General features: G+C 36.9%; 1 protein-coding gene across 3 annotated transcripts in view; it reads left to right on the forward strand.

The window, feature by feature from the left end:
* The window catches only part of ADK (adenosine kinase), a 580,911-nt gene that overhangs the window by 71,063 nt on the left and 492,969 nt on the right, over nt 1–16,879 (forward strand). For all 3 annotated transcript variants that reach the window (XM_074232887.1, XM_074232889.1, XM_074232888.1), the window contains exon 3: nt 8,485–8,538. In XM_074232887.1, the coding sequence (XP_074088988.1) occupies nt 8,485–8,538 (54 nt within the window). The remainder of the gene's footprint in view (nt 1–8,484; nt 8,539–16,879) is intronic.

The raw sequence follows: 16,879 nt of genomic DNA on the forward strand, positions 1-16,879 counted from the left end.
CCTCCTCTCTCTTCTTTCTCTTTTATCCTCTCTTTAGTTGTTTTCAGCTGCTCTTATTGGTTCGTTTATCTTTATATCACTTTTGAATTTATTACCAGATCTCATTTCCTTTCTATACTGCAGCCTGCATTGACAGCTAATTGGATATTTCATTAACATTTCAAGTTTAACATGACCAAAATTTAACTCATTATCTCCCTCTCTTCTCAGTTTTCCTGTTTCTGTCAAGGACCCCATTGTAATCATAGCAACCGAAGTTCACTACCTTGGAGTCCTCCTTGACTTTTTCCTTTCTGTTGCCTCTCATCCTCAGTCAATGGCTGGGTCTCCCCAAGGCTGCCCCCCCATACTCGCTCCTCATGTAGCTAGCAACCTAGTTCAAGCCCCCATTGCTTGGATGAGCTCTCACTTAATATTCTTCGTTTTTTTTAGATTTTTCAAGGCAGTGGGTTTAAGTGGCTCATCCAAGGCCACATGGCTAGGTAATTATTAAGTGTCTAAGGTCAAATTTGAACCCAGGTACTCCTGACTCCAAAGCCGGTGCTCTATTCACTGCGCCACCTAGCCGTTCCGTCACTTAATAAGTCTTTTTTTATATATTTAATATTTATTCTCATTTTGTACAAAAAATGTTTTTTATACATTAATAAAATATTCTTGTTTAAGAGTAAACAAAATACCCCCTCCCCCCAAAAAAATATAGACTCTCTTGAGCGATAAAGTAAAGGGGAGAGAAAAAAATTAAAATTAAAAAAATAATAGTAATAATTGTAGGTATGGCCAGGTGGCACAATGGACGGAGCACCAGCCCTGGAGCCAGGAGCATGCGAACCCATATCTAGCCCCATACATCCAACAATCACTGAGCCATGTGACATGCAAGCCACCCGAACCCCACTGCCCTGCAAAAACCAAAAAAAAAGAAAAAAAAGACCCAAAATAAAATAAAATAGTAATAATAGTAGGGTGGCGGACAGAGCATTGGCCCTTGAGCCAGGAGAACCTGGGTCCAAATCTGGCCTCAGACACCCAACGATCACCCTGCTATGTGGCCCCAGGCAGGCCACCCAGCCCCATTTGCCCCGCACCCCCCCCCAATAATAATAATAATAAATGTGCTTCAGTCTTGTTCCAACACCAACAATTCTATTGCAAGAGGATCACATTCTATATGATAAGTCCATCGCAAAAGTTACTTCCATATTTTTCCACCATTGCCATTGATGATTGCAACTTCCTCCTTTCGTATTTCTCCACTACCATGTACTATATTTTCTCTCTCCTTTCACTCTGATTCTGCTGTAGGGTTGCTGAGTGGTGCAGCAGACAGATCCCTGGTTCTGGGGCCAAGAGGCCCCAAGCTTCCATACCACCCCTTAGGCCCAACATCCAGCTGGCCCTATGGTCCTGGACAGGCCATCCAATCCCAGCCCCTTGCCAGAAGTAAAAAAGAAAATGTGTTATATCTGACCACTCTCCCCCCCCCGTGGTCCATCCTCTCCTCCTTTATTCACATCCCCACCCCTTCCCCCTGCTACCCCCTCCTTCTTACTCCAGATGTCTATACCCCATTGAGTATATATGCTGTTACCTCCCCTAGCCACCTCTGATGAGAGCAAAGATTCCCTCATTCCCCCTTGCCTCCCCCCTTCCATGTCATTGCAATAGCTCATTGTAATAAAAAAATCTTATTATCTGAAATATCTTGTATTATTCCCCCTCTCCTTTTTCCTTCTCCCATTCCATTTCCCTTTTTTTCTATTGACTCCATTTTTACACCATATTTTATCTTCGAATTCAGCTTTCTCCCGTGCTTCAACTATAAAAGCTCTCTCTACCTGCTCTATTAATTGAGAAGGTTCATATGAGTATTATCAGTGTCATTCTTCTATGCAGGAATGCATGCAGTCCATCCCCATTAAGTCCCTCATATTTCCCCCCCTCTCCTCCACTCTCTGTGCTTCACCTGAGTCCTGTATCTGAAGATCAAACCTTCTGTTCAGCTATGGCCATTCCAGCAGGAACATTTGAAATTCCCCTGGTTCATTGAAAGTCCATGTTTTTCCCTGGAAGAGGACATTCATTTTTGCTGGGTAGTTGATTCTTGGTTTCATTCCAAGCTCTTTTGCCTTCTGGTATATTATATTCCAAGCCCCACGAGCTTTTAATGTAGTTGCTGCTAAGTCCTGTGTGATCCTGACTGCAGCTCCATGGTATTTGAATTGTGTCCTTATGGCTGCTTGTAATATTTTCTCTTTGATTTGGGAGTTCTGGAACTTGGCTTTAATATTCCTAGGGGTTGTTTTTTTGGGATCTTTCTCGGGGGGATCGGGGGATTCTCTCCATTTCTATTTTGCCCTCTGCTTCTAGGATGTCAGGGCAATTTTCCTGTAGTAATTCTTTGAAAATGATATCAAGGCTCTTTTCCTGATCATGACTTTCAGATATTCCAATAATTTTTAAATTATCTTTCCTAAGTCTGTTTTCCATATCAGTTGTTTTTTCAATGAGATGTTTCACATTTTCTTCTAATTTTTCACTTTTTTTTTTGGTTTTGAAGTAATGAGTCCTGATTTCTCGTAAATTTATCAATCTCCCTGAGTTTATTCTTTGTCTGAAGGATTTGTTCTCCTCAGAGAGTTTTCTTATCTCTTTTTCTATCTGGCCAATTTTGCTTTTTAAAACATCCTTCTCCTCAATAACTTTTTGAACTGTTTTATCCATTTTGACCTAAGCTGGTTTTTAGCATTTTTTTGGATTTCCTTGACTAGGCTGCTGACTTCATTTTCATGTTTTTCCTGCATCTCTCTCCTTTCTTTTCCCAGTTTTTCTTCTAACTCCCTCATTTGATTTTCAAAGTCTTTTTTGATCTCTGTCATAGCCTGAGCCCAATTTCTGTTTTTCTTGGAGTCTTTAGATGCAGGAACTTGTGCTTCCTCATCTTCAGACTGAGTATTTTCATCCTTCTTGGGCTCATATGCAAAATATTTCTCAGTGGTGTTCCTCTTTTTTCTCTTCTTGCTCTTTTTCCTAGCCTAAGCCTGTTTTGGGGTGCTTCCTGAGCTTTTGGGACACTCCCATAAGGGTCTCAGTGTGTGAGGCTCTGTCCTCCCTCCTGGTCTGTGAATGACCATATGTGCCCCCCCTGCCATGGGGCCGAGGTGGGGGGGGGGCCCTGTTGTTCTATGGGGGGCCCTAGACTGTGATCAGGATCTGAACGTGGTCAGAGCCCCAGATTTTTGTTCCACTCCCCTCCCTCAGCTCAGTGGGCTCATGCCCTGGGGGCTCTGCCTGCTTCTGGTTCCTGGATCTGGCTGGGCTGGCCATGTTGCTGTCTGTGTGCCCTGAGGGCTGGGCTTCATTATTCGCTCTGACAGAGGTCCCCCGCTGTACCCCCCAAATTGTGCCCGGTGCTGGGGTAGGTCAGGAAACTACCCCCCGCTGCTGTGAGCCTAGGCTCCCAGCACCCTGGGGCTGCCTCCGGGAGGCTGAAGTTCTTTCGCTCTGGCAGGCCACCCCTGTGACGGGCCACCTCTCCTACCCCGGGGGAGCAGAGCCTTTCTGCTCTTGTCCAGGTTACCTTGAGTTGGAGAACTGCCTCCCTGGGTCCTTCTGTGGGTTCTGTTTCTCGAAAATGTAGTTAAAGAGTCCTTAGTTTTGAAGATTTATGAGAGAGCGCCTAAGACTTGAACCGTTCTTGTCTACATCTTGGCTCCGCCTCCTCACTTCATATTCTTAAAGCCTTACCATGACACTTCCCTGCTCAATTTATAATGTTTCACTGTTGCCTTTAGAATTAAAGTAAACACTCCTTAGGTGATTCAACTCTGCCTCTAGCCCACCTTTCCTGATTGAGTTTCACTTTATTTCACCTTAGACACTCTACAATCCTAATTGTCTACTTGCCCTCTTCAAACCAGAGTACCATCTTCTACTTCCCTGTTGGCTTCTAAAGGCTGTTCCCTGAAATTCCCTTCTTCCTCATTTTTGTCTTTTGTAACATCCAAGTTCCTTCAGGGCGTAGCTGCAGATGCTGGCAGCTTCTTATAGGAAGTGAAAGGTGGCATGGCATATTTGCTAGAGAGCTGTCCTTAAAGAAGGAAGACTTGGGTTCAAGTCCTGCCTCTGACACCTAATGACTGTGTGACAGATCACTTCATCTCTGAGTGAAGGTGCTGATCTCGACTGGTACAGGGAGATTCCCCATCCAAGTATTCCTTTGGTCTGTGTCGCTGCGGTTTGTGTTGCTGTGGTTCCATTTCCGGCTCCTCTCCTACTTTGTCTATATTTTGTGTTTATTTATTGGAGTTTGTGTTGTATTCCTGTTGTGTAGTGTGAACTCAGAGGCCAGAAGCCATTGTGTTTTCTCTGTCCTCATGGGAATCTTGGGGAGTCAATGCTTCTTGGCTTTCATCAGTTGCCTTGCTCTATAAAGTCAAGAGCTAGCCCTTTGATCTTGATCCTCTCTTTTCCTTTTCCTTTGCTATCACTGTTAAGAGGATTGTTATAATTGTCTCCTTGCCATTCTTCCTGCCACTTATCTCTCCCCTTTTCACTTCATCTTTCTCACAATCAACAAAGTTATCACACTAATGGATGGCTCTTAGGGCATCAGTTCCTGATCCTAAACTTTCAGGAATGCTTTCTCATTGCCTACTACATAAAATAGAATCTCCTTGTCCTTTCATTCAGGGTCTAACCACTCTGGCTTCTTCCTGTCTTTCCAACTGCTTCTCTTTTCCATCTAAATTAGACTGGAGTCATCTCACACAACCATTACCTCCTCATAGTTCCTGTTGAAATTATTTTCTTCTTTTAAGATCCACTTTAGCAGCCACCTCTTCGATGTAGCCCTCTGATAGCTTTGGCTACATGTCCATCCCATTCTAATTTGTGTTATACTTATTTGTATTTACGTTTACACTTGTTATAGTGTAAATTTGAGGGTAGTTCTAGTCCTAGTCCCAGTGTGCCATATGTACTGTTTAATAACTGTTCAAATTATTGAATTGGACATTTAGTTCAGTTCAACTGAACAAACATTGTTTCAATGCTTTTATATTCCCAGCCTTATGATACTTGCTAAGATACTTAACAGATCTAGATTTCAATTTTTGCTGTATTTCATGGTAGAAGACTGTTCTTTTTTTGGTATTTGCATGTCTTAGATAGAAACATGGTAATTGTTTTGTGGGATTGTAATATTTTAAAAAATTACTGGCAATATATGTCTTGAAGGAACAATGGGAATAGATAGAATTGTTAACAAATTCACAAAGGTTTTTGTACTTTTCTTTTGTCAAGGTAAATCTTTACTTTAATGCTCTAATAAGATCGAAGCACTTGAAAATCTTGGTGAAACTTGTGTTTTTAGTTTAGGAATTCAAAATCTTAGCCATGTACTTATGACCATTTAATAGCTCTAATGCGGTTGTACTTAAAATTTAAATAATACAAACAATTGTAAGACCAAGATTAATAAATTTATTACTCTCAGTGGATTATGAGTTCATTTTTCACAGATTGACTTCTAACTGCCACTATAAAGTGTAATGTATGAAATACAAATAAATACATGAATTTTTTCATTATTTTTTTTTTTTTTTTAGGATTTAGGAGTAAGGCTAGTATAATGAGAAAAAAATGCTGAAGTTAGGACTAGTCTTGACTCTAGTATTAACTTTTATAAGATCAGGTGAGTTAATGGATCCATATTGGTTTGCAGACTTTAAACGTTAGTTAATAGGATTCATTTGGAGCACTCCTTATTTTGAGGAATTGTTCTTCAGAATGCTTTGTGTTCTTTTTGTGAGAATTTTAAATTCTTAGAAATTGAACTCGAGACATACCACACTTAATATTTTTATATCATATTAACATTAATTATCTTGCATTGCTTCAGGATTTGCCAAGTGCTTTACATTTGTTAGCTCATTTACATTACATATTAATTTGGATTCTTTCATTCTGTCAGAACTTGTTTGAATGAAAGCCTGTTTCCAGTCCTCCTCATTTTATCATCAGTGGTATAATTTATGCATTCATAATTTATCAATTTAACAGTTGTTGATAGCGATATGAAAGTGGGCACATAGTTTGTTAGTTGCTAATGCCTTCTCTGTTAGCTTTGTTTTAGAACAAAATACACATTGCTTTTATATTTCAGTCAATTAGCAAACATGTATTAAGTGCCTACTATGTGTTAAACACACTGTAGAGAGACATAGACAAAGATGAAAAAGTCTTCTTACCTTACATGTTGGTTGTCTTGTAGAATGTAAGCTTCTAAAATGAAGACATGGTTTCATTTTTGTCAGTGCCTATTTCTAGCATGTTGCCATGTGATAGGCTGATTTTCAATAATGTATTGACCACAGAGCTTCATCTTTTATAAATCACATACACATTCATTCCTAGTTAGTTCTTCCTGGGGTGACCAGTTCCTGATAAAACTTAAATGGCCAGCAGACACTCAAGACATAAATTTTAATGTTGATAAGACTATTTGGAAGTCATAGTAGTCTTTATTTACTCTTGTAGGACAAGAGAAGGTCACACAAAACCATAGTTGTCATTATCTGCCTTGGTTTCTATGGTGATCAAAACAAATCCTGCATTGTATCATTGATCCTATTGATTTGGTGAATGCCATGATTAGTGGTTTGTACAATCTTTTATAATCTTGCCTTCAGAAAATTTTTGTGGCTCGATATGTTCTTTCCACCCCCTATAATTCATTTCCATTTAGGTATTTATTCATGCCTTCACACGATTGTAGAATTTATATTATGAAATACCTTGGCAGTCGTCATTCCAACCCCTCATTTTGCAGATGGGAAAGCTGAGATTGGGAGAGATGAAGTGACTTTTATCAGGACCATAATGGGGGCCATAGCAGGTGGTTAGTGCTTAGTTTCAGACTTGGATGAAGCATATTGAATTTATGTTCAGTTGAACTGCTCTTTGATATTTATATGCCTTACCAAAGAATCTGTTTTAAATTAAATTACTGCCACAGTCACTACCAAATTCTAAAGGACGTGCACACTCAGTATTTGATTTTTTAAGTTTTGGTCACTCTTGGTCACTTTCCATTAACTGAATTTTTCATATATGGTATACTCCCCCCACCCCATGCACTCACTCTTCACCTTGCCTGTCCACTACTACCCCCAGTTTCTTTTAAAGACTAGTTTAAGTATCATCTTCTTCATGATGACCCAGTTGTTACTCCCCTTTCTCTATCTCCCCTTCACCCCCTCAATCCCTTGAATATATTTCTTTAGTGATAAAGATAGATTAGCTGGGTAGTGAACTCCCAGATAAGGAGATTCCCTCCACCAATGGAGGATGTTATCCTACATTGAAAGGTTAGTTTTATTTTTAACTTTGTATCCCCAGTGTCTAGCATGGCGTCTGACATTACAGGTGCCTAATAACTACTTGGGGATTGATTAGTGTGTTTAGGATTTTTAAAATGGAACCTCTTGCCAGTTAAAATAATTTATTTTGGTATACACACACACACACACACACACACACACACATACACACACACACAGACCCAGAGTGAAGAGGAAACATAGATCAGATGTTCAAGACAAGGAATGAATTGCTACTTCCGAATAAGAACTGTCTTCCTGGAGATAAATGGTCAGAGAAAGAAATGAACACAGATAATGCAAGTTCTCAATATCTGTATTAAAAAACTCTAAATCACTAATAAAAAGAGATGCAACTCAAAACAACTTTGAAGTTTCACCTTGCACCTCTTAGGTTGACGAAGATGACAAGAAGAAATGGGAAATGTTGGTAGGGCTTCGAGAAGATAGTCATCCTCTTGAATTAGGATTCAAATTGTGATATTTTCCACTTGTCTTGGAAAACAATTTAGAGTTATTCCCCCAATATTATTAAATCGTAATCATCCTTTGATCATTTTTTTATTTCATTATTAGGCTTATACCTATGTTAAAAATAATCAATGGGGGGGGGAATCATTAGGTTTCTATTGATATACAGCACCTACCTTTCTCTCTTTTTTGTATAAAGTATTCCTGATATATAGTAGGGAAACTTCTGTATGTACTTGTAGAACTGGAAGAGATGATATAGAGTGTGCCCTAGGAATTTTGCTAAATAATGAACAGCTAAATATTAAATAAGTTGTTTTTTTTTTTTTTTATAAGGCAAACAGGGTTAAGTGGCTTGCCCAAGGCCACACAACTAGGTAATTATTAAGTGTCTGAGACTGGATTTGAACCCAGGTACTCCTGACTCCAGGGCTGGTGCTTCATCCACTATGCCACCTAGCCGCCCCTAAATATGAAATGAAAAAAAAATGGTTGAAGCACAATTGACTCGTCCAGGTCCTACAGTGAAATTTGTAAAATCCCATGATCTATCTTTATTCAGAGGCTCATTGACTGACCTGTTTAATACATTTGTACATTTCTATGACTGGTATTTTTTTTAATGTTACAGGTACGGTCTGAAACCCAATGACCAGATTTTAGCAGAGGAGAAACACAAGGAATTGTAAGTATATAATAAGAACTGGCATTTTGTGCCTGTTTGTAGTTGATATCTGAATACACAAGCTGATTTAATAATTACATATAGTACATTGAAATTTAATTCTATTGAAAATGAATTTAGGTCATTCACTGAAAATATTTTATTTAATGCTGAATTGGAAATAATTGCTCTCACTGGTACATTGAAAAATAGCTATACAATGAATTACGCATTTATAGTACCAATGTGAATTCTCACATTCATTTCATTTCCTTTTCCATATAAAATGGAAAAATTGTCATTTTAAAAAATGTTGATCTTCTGGAATGATCACATTTTCTATTCTGCTCCTGAAGGACTTTCACCTTGTTTATTGATTAGTATATGGAATTGATGATATGAAGAGTCAGTATTGCAAAATGGATAGAGAACTACATTTAGAGTCAAGAAGACTGGTGTTCAAGTTTGAACTGTGACACATATTCTGATTTACTGGAGAATAACTCTGGTCAAATTACTTGCATCTGGTGGCAGTAGATGAGAGTGTGGACCTGGAGTCAGATTCCTCATTAACTTACTAGTTGTGTCAGACTACTTAATTTCCTCATTTGTAAAATGGAAATAGTAATAGAGGACCTAACCCTTGGTTGTGTGAGGATCAAATAAGTAAGTATTGTAAAGCACTTTGCAAACTTTAAAACTATATCAATGTTTTTGTTGTTACTAGCCTAAGAAAGTCTCTGAGTATTAAGCTGAAGAGCAGATGCAGATCGTCATGGAAGAGGAAGTTTTTTACTAAGCATTTTTTCTACTAATGAAATTATTAGTCTGGTTAAAAAAATGCCAAAGATCATAGAATCATAACTTTAGAGAAAGAATGCATTTAGAGCCCATTATCTGTAATCCCCTCATTTTTACAGATGAGGAAACTAAGGGTCACAAAGTTGAAGGGGTTTGTCTAGAGTACCATAGCTAATGCATAGGAAGAATCTTATCCCAGGTGCCTATCCATTACATGCTGAGAATTAGTTATTATATTTTTAAAAAGAATCATTTAAAAGTTTTACAGTAAGAATTTTAAATTTCAATACAATTTATTTAAGACATTACATTTAACATATATTAAAGAGAATTATGTTCTGAAATTTCTCCAAGACAGTTTTAAAGATATTTGCTGATTTTTAAAAGAAAGTTTCAGCTGTTATGACCTGAAGTTAAAAAAATGAGAGAATGTATTGCTTGTACTGATAGACAAAAACTCATCTAGTTGGTTGAGTGGTTTATCTCAGACTGCCTTTCCAACTTCTCCCTGTCCCAACCTTTGTATTGAGAGGGAAACATGCAAGAATGAATATATTTCAAGAACTCCCTAAGTAATGGAATTGGCTAAATGAAAAAACTTCTACAAAAATTCGCTGAAGAAAAGAGCTCTCTGTAAAAGTAGAATTGGTCAAATGGAAAAGGAAGTACAGAAACTCACTACAGAAAATTTTAAAAATTGGAATTAGACTCCATGAGTCATGAGAAGAATGAAAAGAAGAAAATGTGAAATGTCTCATTGGAAAAACAACTAGCCTGGAAAATAGGTCCAGGAGAGTTATTTCAAGAATTACTGGACTAGGGGTGGTTAGGTGGCATAGTAGATAGAGCACTGGCCCTGGAGTCAGGAGTACCTGAGTTCAAATCCGGCCTCAGACACTTAATAATTACCTAGCTATGTGGCCTTGGGCAAGCCACTTTATAACCCCATTTGCCTTGCAAGAAAAAAAAAAAGAATTACTGGACTACCTGAAAGCTATGATCAAAAAGAGCCTTGATATCATCTTTTCAAGAAATTATCAAGGAAAAATGCCCTGTTGTCCTACAGCCAGAAGATAAAAATAGAAATTGAAAGAATCCATTGATCACTTCCTTGAAAGTGATCCCAGGAATATTATAGCCAAATTCCACTGTTCACTAAATTCATTTTCTTAGTTTTTTGTTGTTTTTTTTTTTGGCAAGGCAAATGGGGTTAAGTGGCTTGCCCAAGACCACACAGCTAGGTAATTATTAAGTATTTGAGACCAGATTTGAACCCAGTTACTCCTGACTCCAGGGTTGGTGCTTTATCCACTGCGCCACCTAGCCACCCCACACTAAATTCATTTTCAGGGAGAAAGTATTCTAGTATTGTGGAGCCATAGTCAGAATAATACAGGTTTGAGCAGCTTCTAAGATAAAGGACCACAGGACTTGTACTAAGATTACAACCAACAAGATTAAGCTTAATCCTTCATGGAGAAAGATAAATGGTTATTTAATGAAAGAGAAGATTTAAGCTTTTCTGATTAAAAGATTTAATTAGAAAATCTGACTTTCAAATATCAGACTTAAGAAAAGCATAAAAAAGGCAGCTAGGTGCAGTGACCCACCCTGGAGTCAGGAGCATCTGAGTTCAAATCTGAATTCAGACACTTAATAGCATACCTATCTGTGTGATGATCTTGGACAAGTCAACCCCACTGCCTTGCAAAAAAAAACAAAGAAAGGGAAAACATAAAAGGAAAGAGAAATAATAAGGTATTCAGTAAAGTTGAACTGTTTTGAATTCCTAAGAACTTTATGATTATTAGGGCAGTTAGAAGGAGTATACTAAGCAAGAAGGAATGTGAGTTGATTATGATGGGATGAGATCTAAAAATACTAAAATTTAAAGGTGATAATGAAGGAATTATATCTAATCAAAATTTAAGGGATAACCAAGAGGGAGAAGGGGGGAAGAGAAAGGTTGAATGGGGTTAATTATCTAACCTAAAAGAGATGCAATAGAGCTTTTGCAGTGGAGTTAACATGTTAGGGGGAGGTAAAGAATGGTTGAAACTTACCCTCATCAGAATTGGCCCAAATAACATAACACACTCAACTGAGTATAGAAATGTATCTTAACCTTCAGGGATGTGGGAGGAGAAGAGAAGCTGATAGAAGAGAGGACAGTTTTGGGGAAGCAGTAGTCAGTAAAACACTTCTAAGGAGGAACAGGGTGAAAGATGAGAGAGAAGGATAGATGGGAAAAGATAGAATGGAGGGAAATAGTAATTATAACTGAAAATTTTACAAATATCTCTGATAAAGCCCTTATTTCTCAAATATGTAGAGAAATGAGTCAAATTTATAAGAATGAAAGTCATTTCACAAATGATAAATGACTAAAGGATATGAATAAACAGTTTTCATATGAAGAAATCAAAATTGTCTGTAGTCAAATGAAAAAAATGTTTTAAATCATTATTAGTTAGAGAAAGGGAAATTTAAAAAGCCCTGAGGTACTACCTCACACCTATCAGATTGGTTAAAATTCCAGAACTAGGCAAATGTCAAATGCTGGGGAGGATGTAGGAAAATTGGCACACTAATGCACTGTTGGTAGAGTTGTGATCTGATCCAATTATTTTGGAGAGAAATTTTGCAAAGGGCTATAAAAACCATGTATGAACTTTGACCCAGCAATATCATGATTAGGTCTGTATCTCAAAGTATTTAAAAATCAAAGGAAAATGACCTACTTGTACAAAAATATAGCGGCTCATTTTGTGATAACAAAGAACTGTTGAGGGAATGTCTATCTATTGGACAATGACTGAACAAATTGTAGTGGTTAACTTTGAAATATTGTGCTTTAAGAAGTGATGAGCAGGATGCTTTCAAGAGAAACCTGGAGAAGTTACATATTAACTGCTATAAAGTGATAAAAAGCAGAACCAGAAGAACATTTTATACCATAGCAGAAACATTGTATGATGATCTACTGTGAATGATTTAACTATTCTGTTATTCACTGATCCAAGACAGTTTCAAAGAACTCATGGATGAAAAAGTTCTTTCTACTTCCAGTGAAAGACTGATGAGTCTGAGTACAGAAAGAAGCATATTTTTAGTTTTATTTTATTGTTTTTTGCAAGGCAATGGGGTTAAGTGACTTGCCCAAGGCCACACAGCTGAGGCCCAATTTGAACTTTGTTCCTTGACTCCAGGGCCGGTGCTCTATTCAGCACCACCTAGCTGCCCCAAGAAGCATATTTTTTAAAAAAGACTATTTTTGGGTGGAGATAATATTTGTATTTACTTTCAAAAAATGACTACTATGAACATGTTTTGCATGACTTTACATGTATATCAAATTACTTGACTTCTCATTGTGGGGAGAGGGAAGGGGAAGGAGGAAGAGAATTTGGAACTCAAAATTTTAAAAAAACAAATGTTAAAAATTGCTTTTACATTAATTGGAAGAATTCATTTTTTTTTTTAAAAAAAGAACGATTATATTTTTCTTTCTCCCCCCAATTTCTGATCTGCTTATCTTTTTGCCAAGATGGAAAAAGAAAATCTTGGTATATCATAGAGAAAGCCTTTTTATGCCTTTGTACATAAACCCTTAGAATTGGAGACTAGTGGAGCATGAAGTTTGTGCACCAGTTACTCCTAATTTTTGTTTAGATATCTGTACATATCTAGTTACAGACCATTCAGTAAAGAATTAGTCAATTGTAGGATTATTTAATGGTTCTGAAATACTCTTCTAGTTTTTATACATTCTAGTCTACTTTGTGTTTTTACCATCTCACTACATTGCTGACTCGCTGCCAGATCTCTCTGGACTCACAGATTTTTTGGTCTTGCCTCTTACCATTTTTTAGCAAATCTTTTGGTGTCATTCACATTCAGCACTAGGCTGTCCTCTTCACTCTCCTTTTCACTAAGCCACCACATACATCATTTGATCTTATCATCTTAGTGACTTCTCTTGCCTTTGATTTTATTGTAGATTCTTACTACTTTGCTCTCTTTTTACATAATAGCATTATAAACCCAGAGCTAGAAGGAGCCTCAGGAACCATCCAGTCCAACCTTTTAATTTTACCAATGAAGAAACTGAGGCCCAAGAAGATTAAGTCACTTGTTCCATGGTTATACAGGCAGTATTAATGGTCAGCATATGGACCAGGTCTTTTCTTCTCAGAGGCAGTGCTTTTACATTATTATTGTTAGTACTCTGTAGACTCGAGCTTTGTTTTTGGTGTATAGTTGGTTCCATATGTGTAATTAGTGAGTCAACAAATATTAAATGTCTGCTCTGGGCCAGGCCCTTTGCTCAAGCTATATAGGACACAAAGAATGAAATACATTGCATTGCACAGAATTTAGATTCAAACAGAAGGTACAATAAATCTATATATCAGTATACATAGTATTAATATAGCAAATTCAAAGCAAGTAAGACAGTTTAGGGAGAAGTATTAATATAACATATTCAAAGCAGGTATGACAGTTTAGGAGAGGGGCAATGAAGGAATCAGGAAAGGCTTCATGTTAAAGATGTTGCGATTAATAGATATACTTCACTGGGTTCTCACATTTTCCTGAACACTTTTGAAGTATTTTGCAAGGCAATGGGGTTAAGTGACCAAGTATTCTCTTGGTTTGGTTCTAGTCTTGTCAGGCATTAGCCATATGAAGTTGGGCAGTTATTTCAGTTTCCCTGTTTGTAAAATGAGGAGTTTTGTAGTAGAGATCGCTAAGGTCCCTTTTATGTCCTGGGGCTTTAAGATCTAAAATCAGCTGCATATTTAGCTGATATAAAACATGAAGTCAAGACCAGTTAATTTAATCCCATTAGTTTCTCCTGGAAAGTTGTTGCTAAGTCTTCCAGTAATATGTACCTTATCTCTACTAACCATTGTTCAGATATGTTTTCATTAATCATAGGTGGAGGGTATTTAATAATGTTAACCAAACCTATTCAAACTATTCAGAAGGTAATCCAAGGTATACATCCCCAGTGGTTTTCATCATTGCTTACCACTAAACCACCATGAGTCAATATTATGACTTTTAACAGGGATAAGGTATTAAACATAATAAATGCTTATCAACTTAAACAAAGAACTAGAGCTAGAGCTAGATGGGACCTTGGAGATGAGAAAACCAAGGGCCTGGTAAGTTAGGTGAAGTCACATATTGGTAGTAAAATAGCAGAGGATAAATATGAACCCAGATCCTCTGACTACTTATTTCACTATTACCAGAAGTTATATGGCATGAAGTCATATGACAATATGACATCAGAAATGTTTCCCTGATAAGAGAATATTTCTAACTAGCTTCTCTTTATAGTATGTTTATTCCTTTAAGTACTTCAGACATAATGAACTGCTTAGTTGATTCTATTTTTTTTAAACTGAGCTTGTTGGCAGATGCTGAAATTGGTTATAATGTTATTTAATTGTCCCTTTAATGACTGGAAACTAGAGTCCTCAAATACAGTAACATTTTGTATTGAAAGGTCTCTTCATTGTTTATGTATTTTCCAAGGAACTTCATTCCTTTGAATATGTGAAAAGGAAAAGAGTCTCATTACTGACTTATTTTGAAATACTTTTATTTTCTGTAATAAAAATATGTAATTGTCTTTTAATTTTTTATTTTTCTAATTATAAGGACAGTTATTGACATTTTAAAATTATTTCCTCTTCTCCTCCATCTTTGAGAAGGCAAGTAATTTGATATAGATTTTACATTTACAGTCATGCACAACATATTTCCATATTAGCTGTGCTGTGAAAGAAAATACAGAAAAAACTCCAAGAAAAATGAAGTTAAAAATAATATACTTAAATCTGCATTCAGACTCCATCAGTTCTTTCTCTGTAGGTGGATAGCATTTGTCCTTGTTAAGTCTTTTGAAATTGTCTTGTTTAGTTTTTTCAGTTGTCTTTGATTTTTTGTTAGCTCATTTGGGGTTTCCTTGGCAAACATACTAGAGTGGTTTGTCATTTCATTCTCTTATCTCATTTTACAGATGAGGAAACTGAGGAAACAGGATCTGCCTAGGGTTGTACAGCTAGTATGTGTCTGAGGTTGGATATGGTCAGAAAACTCTTCTTGACTCTAGACCCAAAATTCTCTCCACTCTACTACCCACCTCTTAGGTCATGGTTTTGCTGAGAAGAGCTAAGTTATTCACAGTTGATCATCCATCATAAGTGATTCACAGTTGATCCTCATAAAATATTATTCTCATTGTTTACAGTGGTCTTCTAGTTCTGCTCACTTTACCTTACATCAGTTCATATAAGTCTTTCGAGATTTTCAGAAATGATCCTTAAAGCATACTAGTATTTCATCAAAGTAGTGTACCACAGCTTGTTCAGCCATTCACAATTAATGTATATCACCTCCATTTTCAATTCTTTGACACTAGGAAGAACTGCTACAAATATTTTTATAGGGATAGATTCATTTCCTTTTTTTTTAATCTTTCTGCGATACAGACCTAGTAATGGTATTGCTGGGTCAAAGGGTATGTACAGTTTTATAGCCCTTTGGGCATAGTTTCAAATTATTTTCTAGAATGGTTAAATCAGTTCACAAATCCACTAAAGTTGCATTAGTATTCCTGTTTTTCTACATCTTGCCCAGTATTTGTTATTTTGTTATATTAGCCAATCTAATAGGTATAAGGTGGTTATCTTTGAGTTAATTTAATTTACCTTTTGCTAATCAATAGTAATTTGGAATATTTTTTCTAATGGCTATAGATAACTTTGATTTCTTCTTCTGAAAACTGCTTGTTCATTTAACAAGATCAGATTTTCAACTTTCCAAAAACTGTTAAGCTGTTCTATTGAACATAATGCTGTTATCCTAAGGGTAGATCCAGTTCTTCTTTTGGAAACTATTAAGATATGTGTGCATAGCTTTTTTTTTTTTAATAGTTTTTTCAAGGCAGTGAGGTTAAGTGGCTTGCCCAAGGCTACATGGCTAGGTAATTATTAAGTGTCTGAGGCCAGATTTGAACTCAGGTACTCCTGACTCCAAGGCCAGTGCTCTATCCACTGCGCCACCTAGCCACCCTGTGTGCATAGCTTTTAAAGAAACTTTATTTCTGATGAACATGCCTCCTTTGTTCAGATGCTGTGCTTCTGACCTGAGATTGTGATTGGTGGGCTCACTTCCCTCTCTTTGACCTCCAGTCTCAGTGTGCTTGCTCCTTTGATAGCTGTTCCTCTTGCTTGTGGTGTGCTGCCCCCGTGCTGAAGAAAAGCCATGGGACAGTCTGTCAGAGTGAAGGCTTAAATTTTAATTAATTTTAAATTAATTTCAAGGGTGACTTCAATACACATATAAATTCCCATAAAATTTTGTGGAAGCAACAAAATAAATATGTAGGTTAGTTGGCCTCAACTATCTTTTTATTATATTTTGGTAAAAACATCACTAGTCATATTTCCCCTAATTTTTTCCATTTTAAATTATTTTAAAAATCATCTTTGAGAGGTTTTTAAGTTGTCATCTGAATGCACTGTTAAAATATTTGATAACCAAC

This window comes from Macrotis lagotis, chromosome 4, assembly GCF_037893015.1.
Source record: "Macrotis lagotis isolate mMagLag1 chromosome 4, bilby.v1.9.chrom.fasta, whole genome shotgun sequence".
Classification (NCBI taxonomy): domain Eukaryota; kingdom Metazoa; phylum Chordata; class Mammalia; order Peramelemorphia; family Peramelidae; genus Macrotis; species Macrotis lagotis.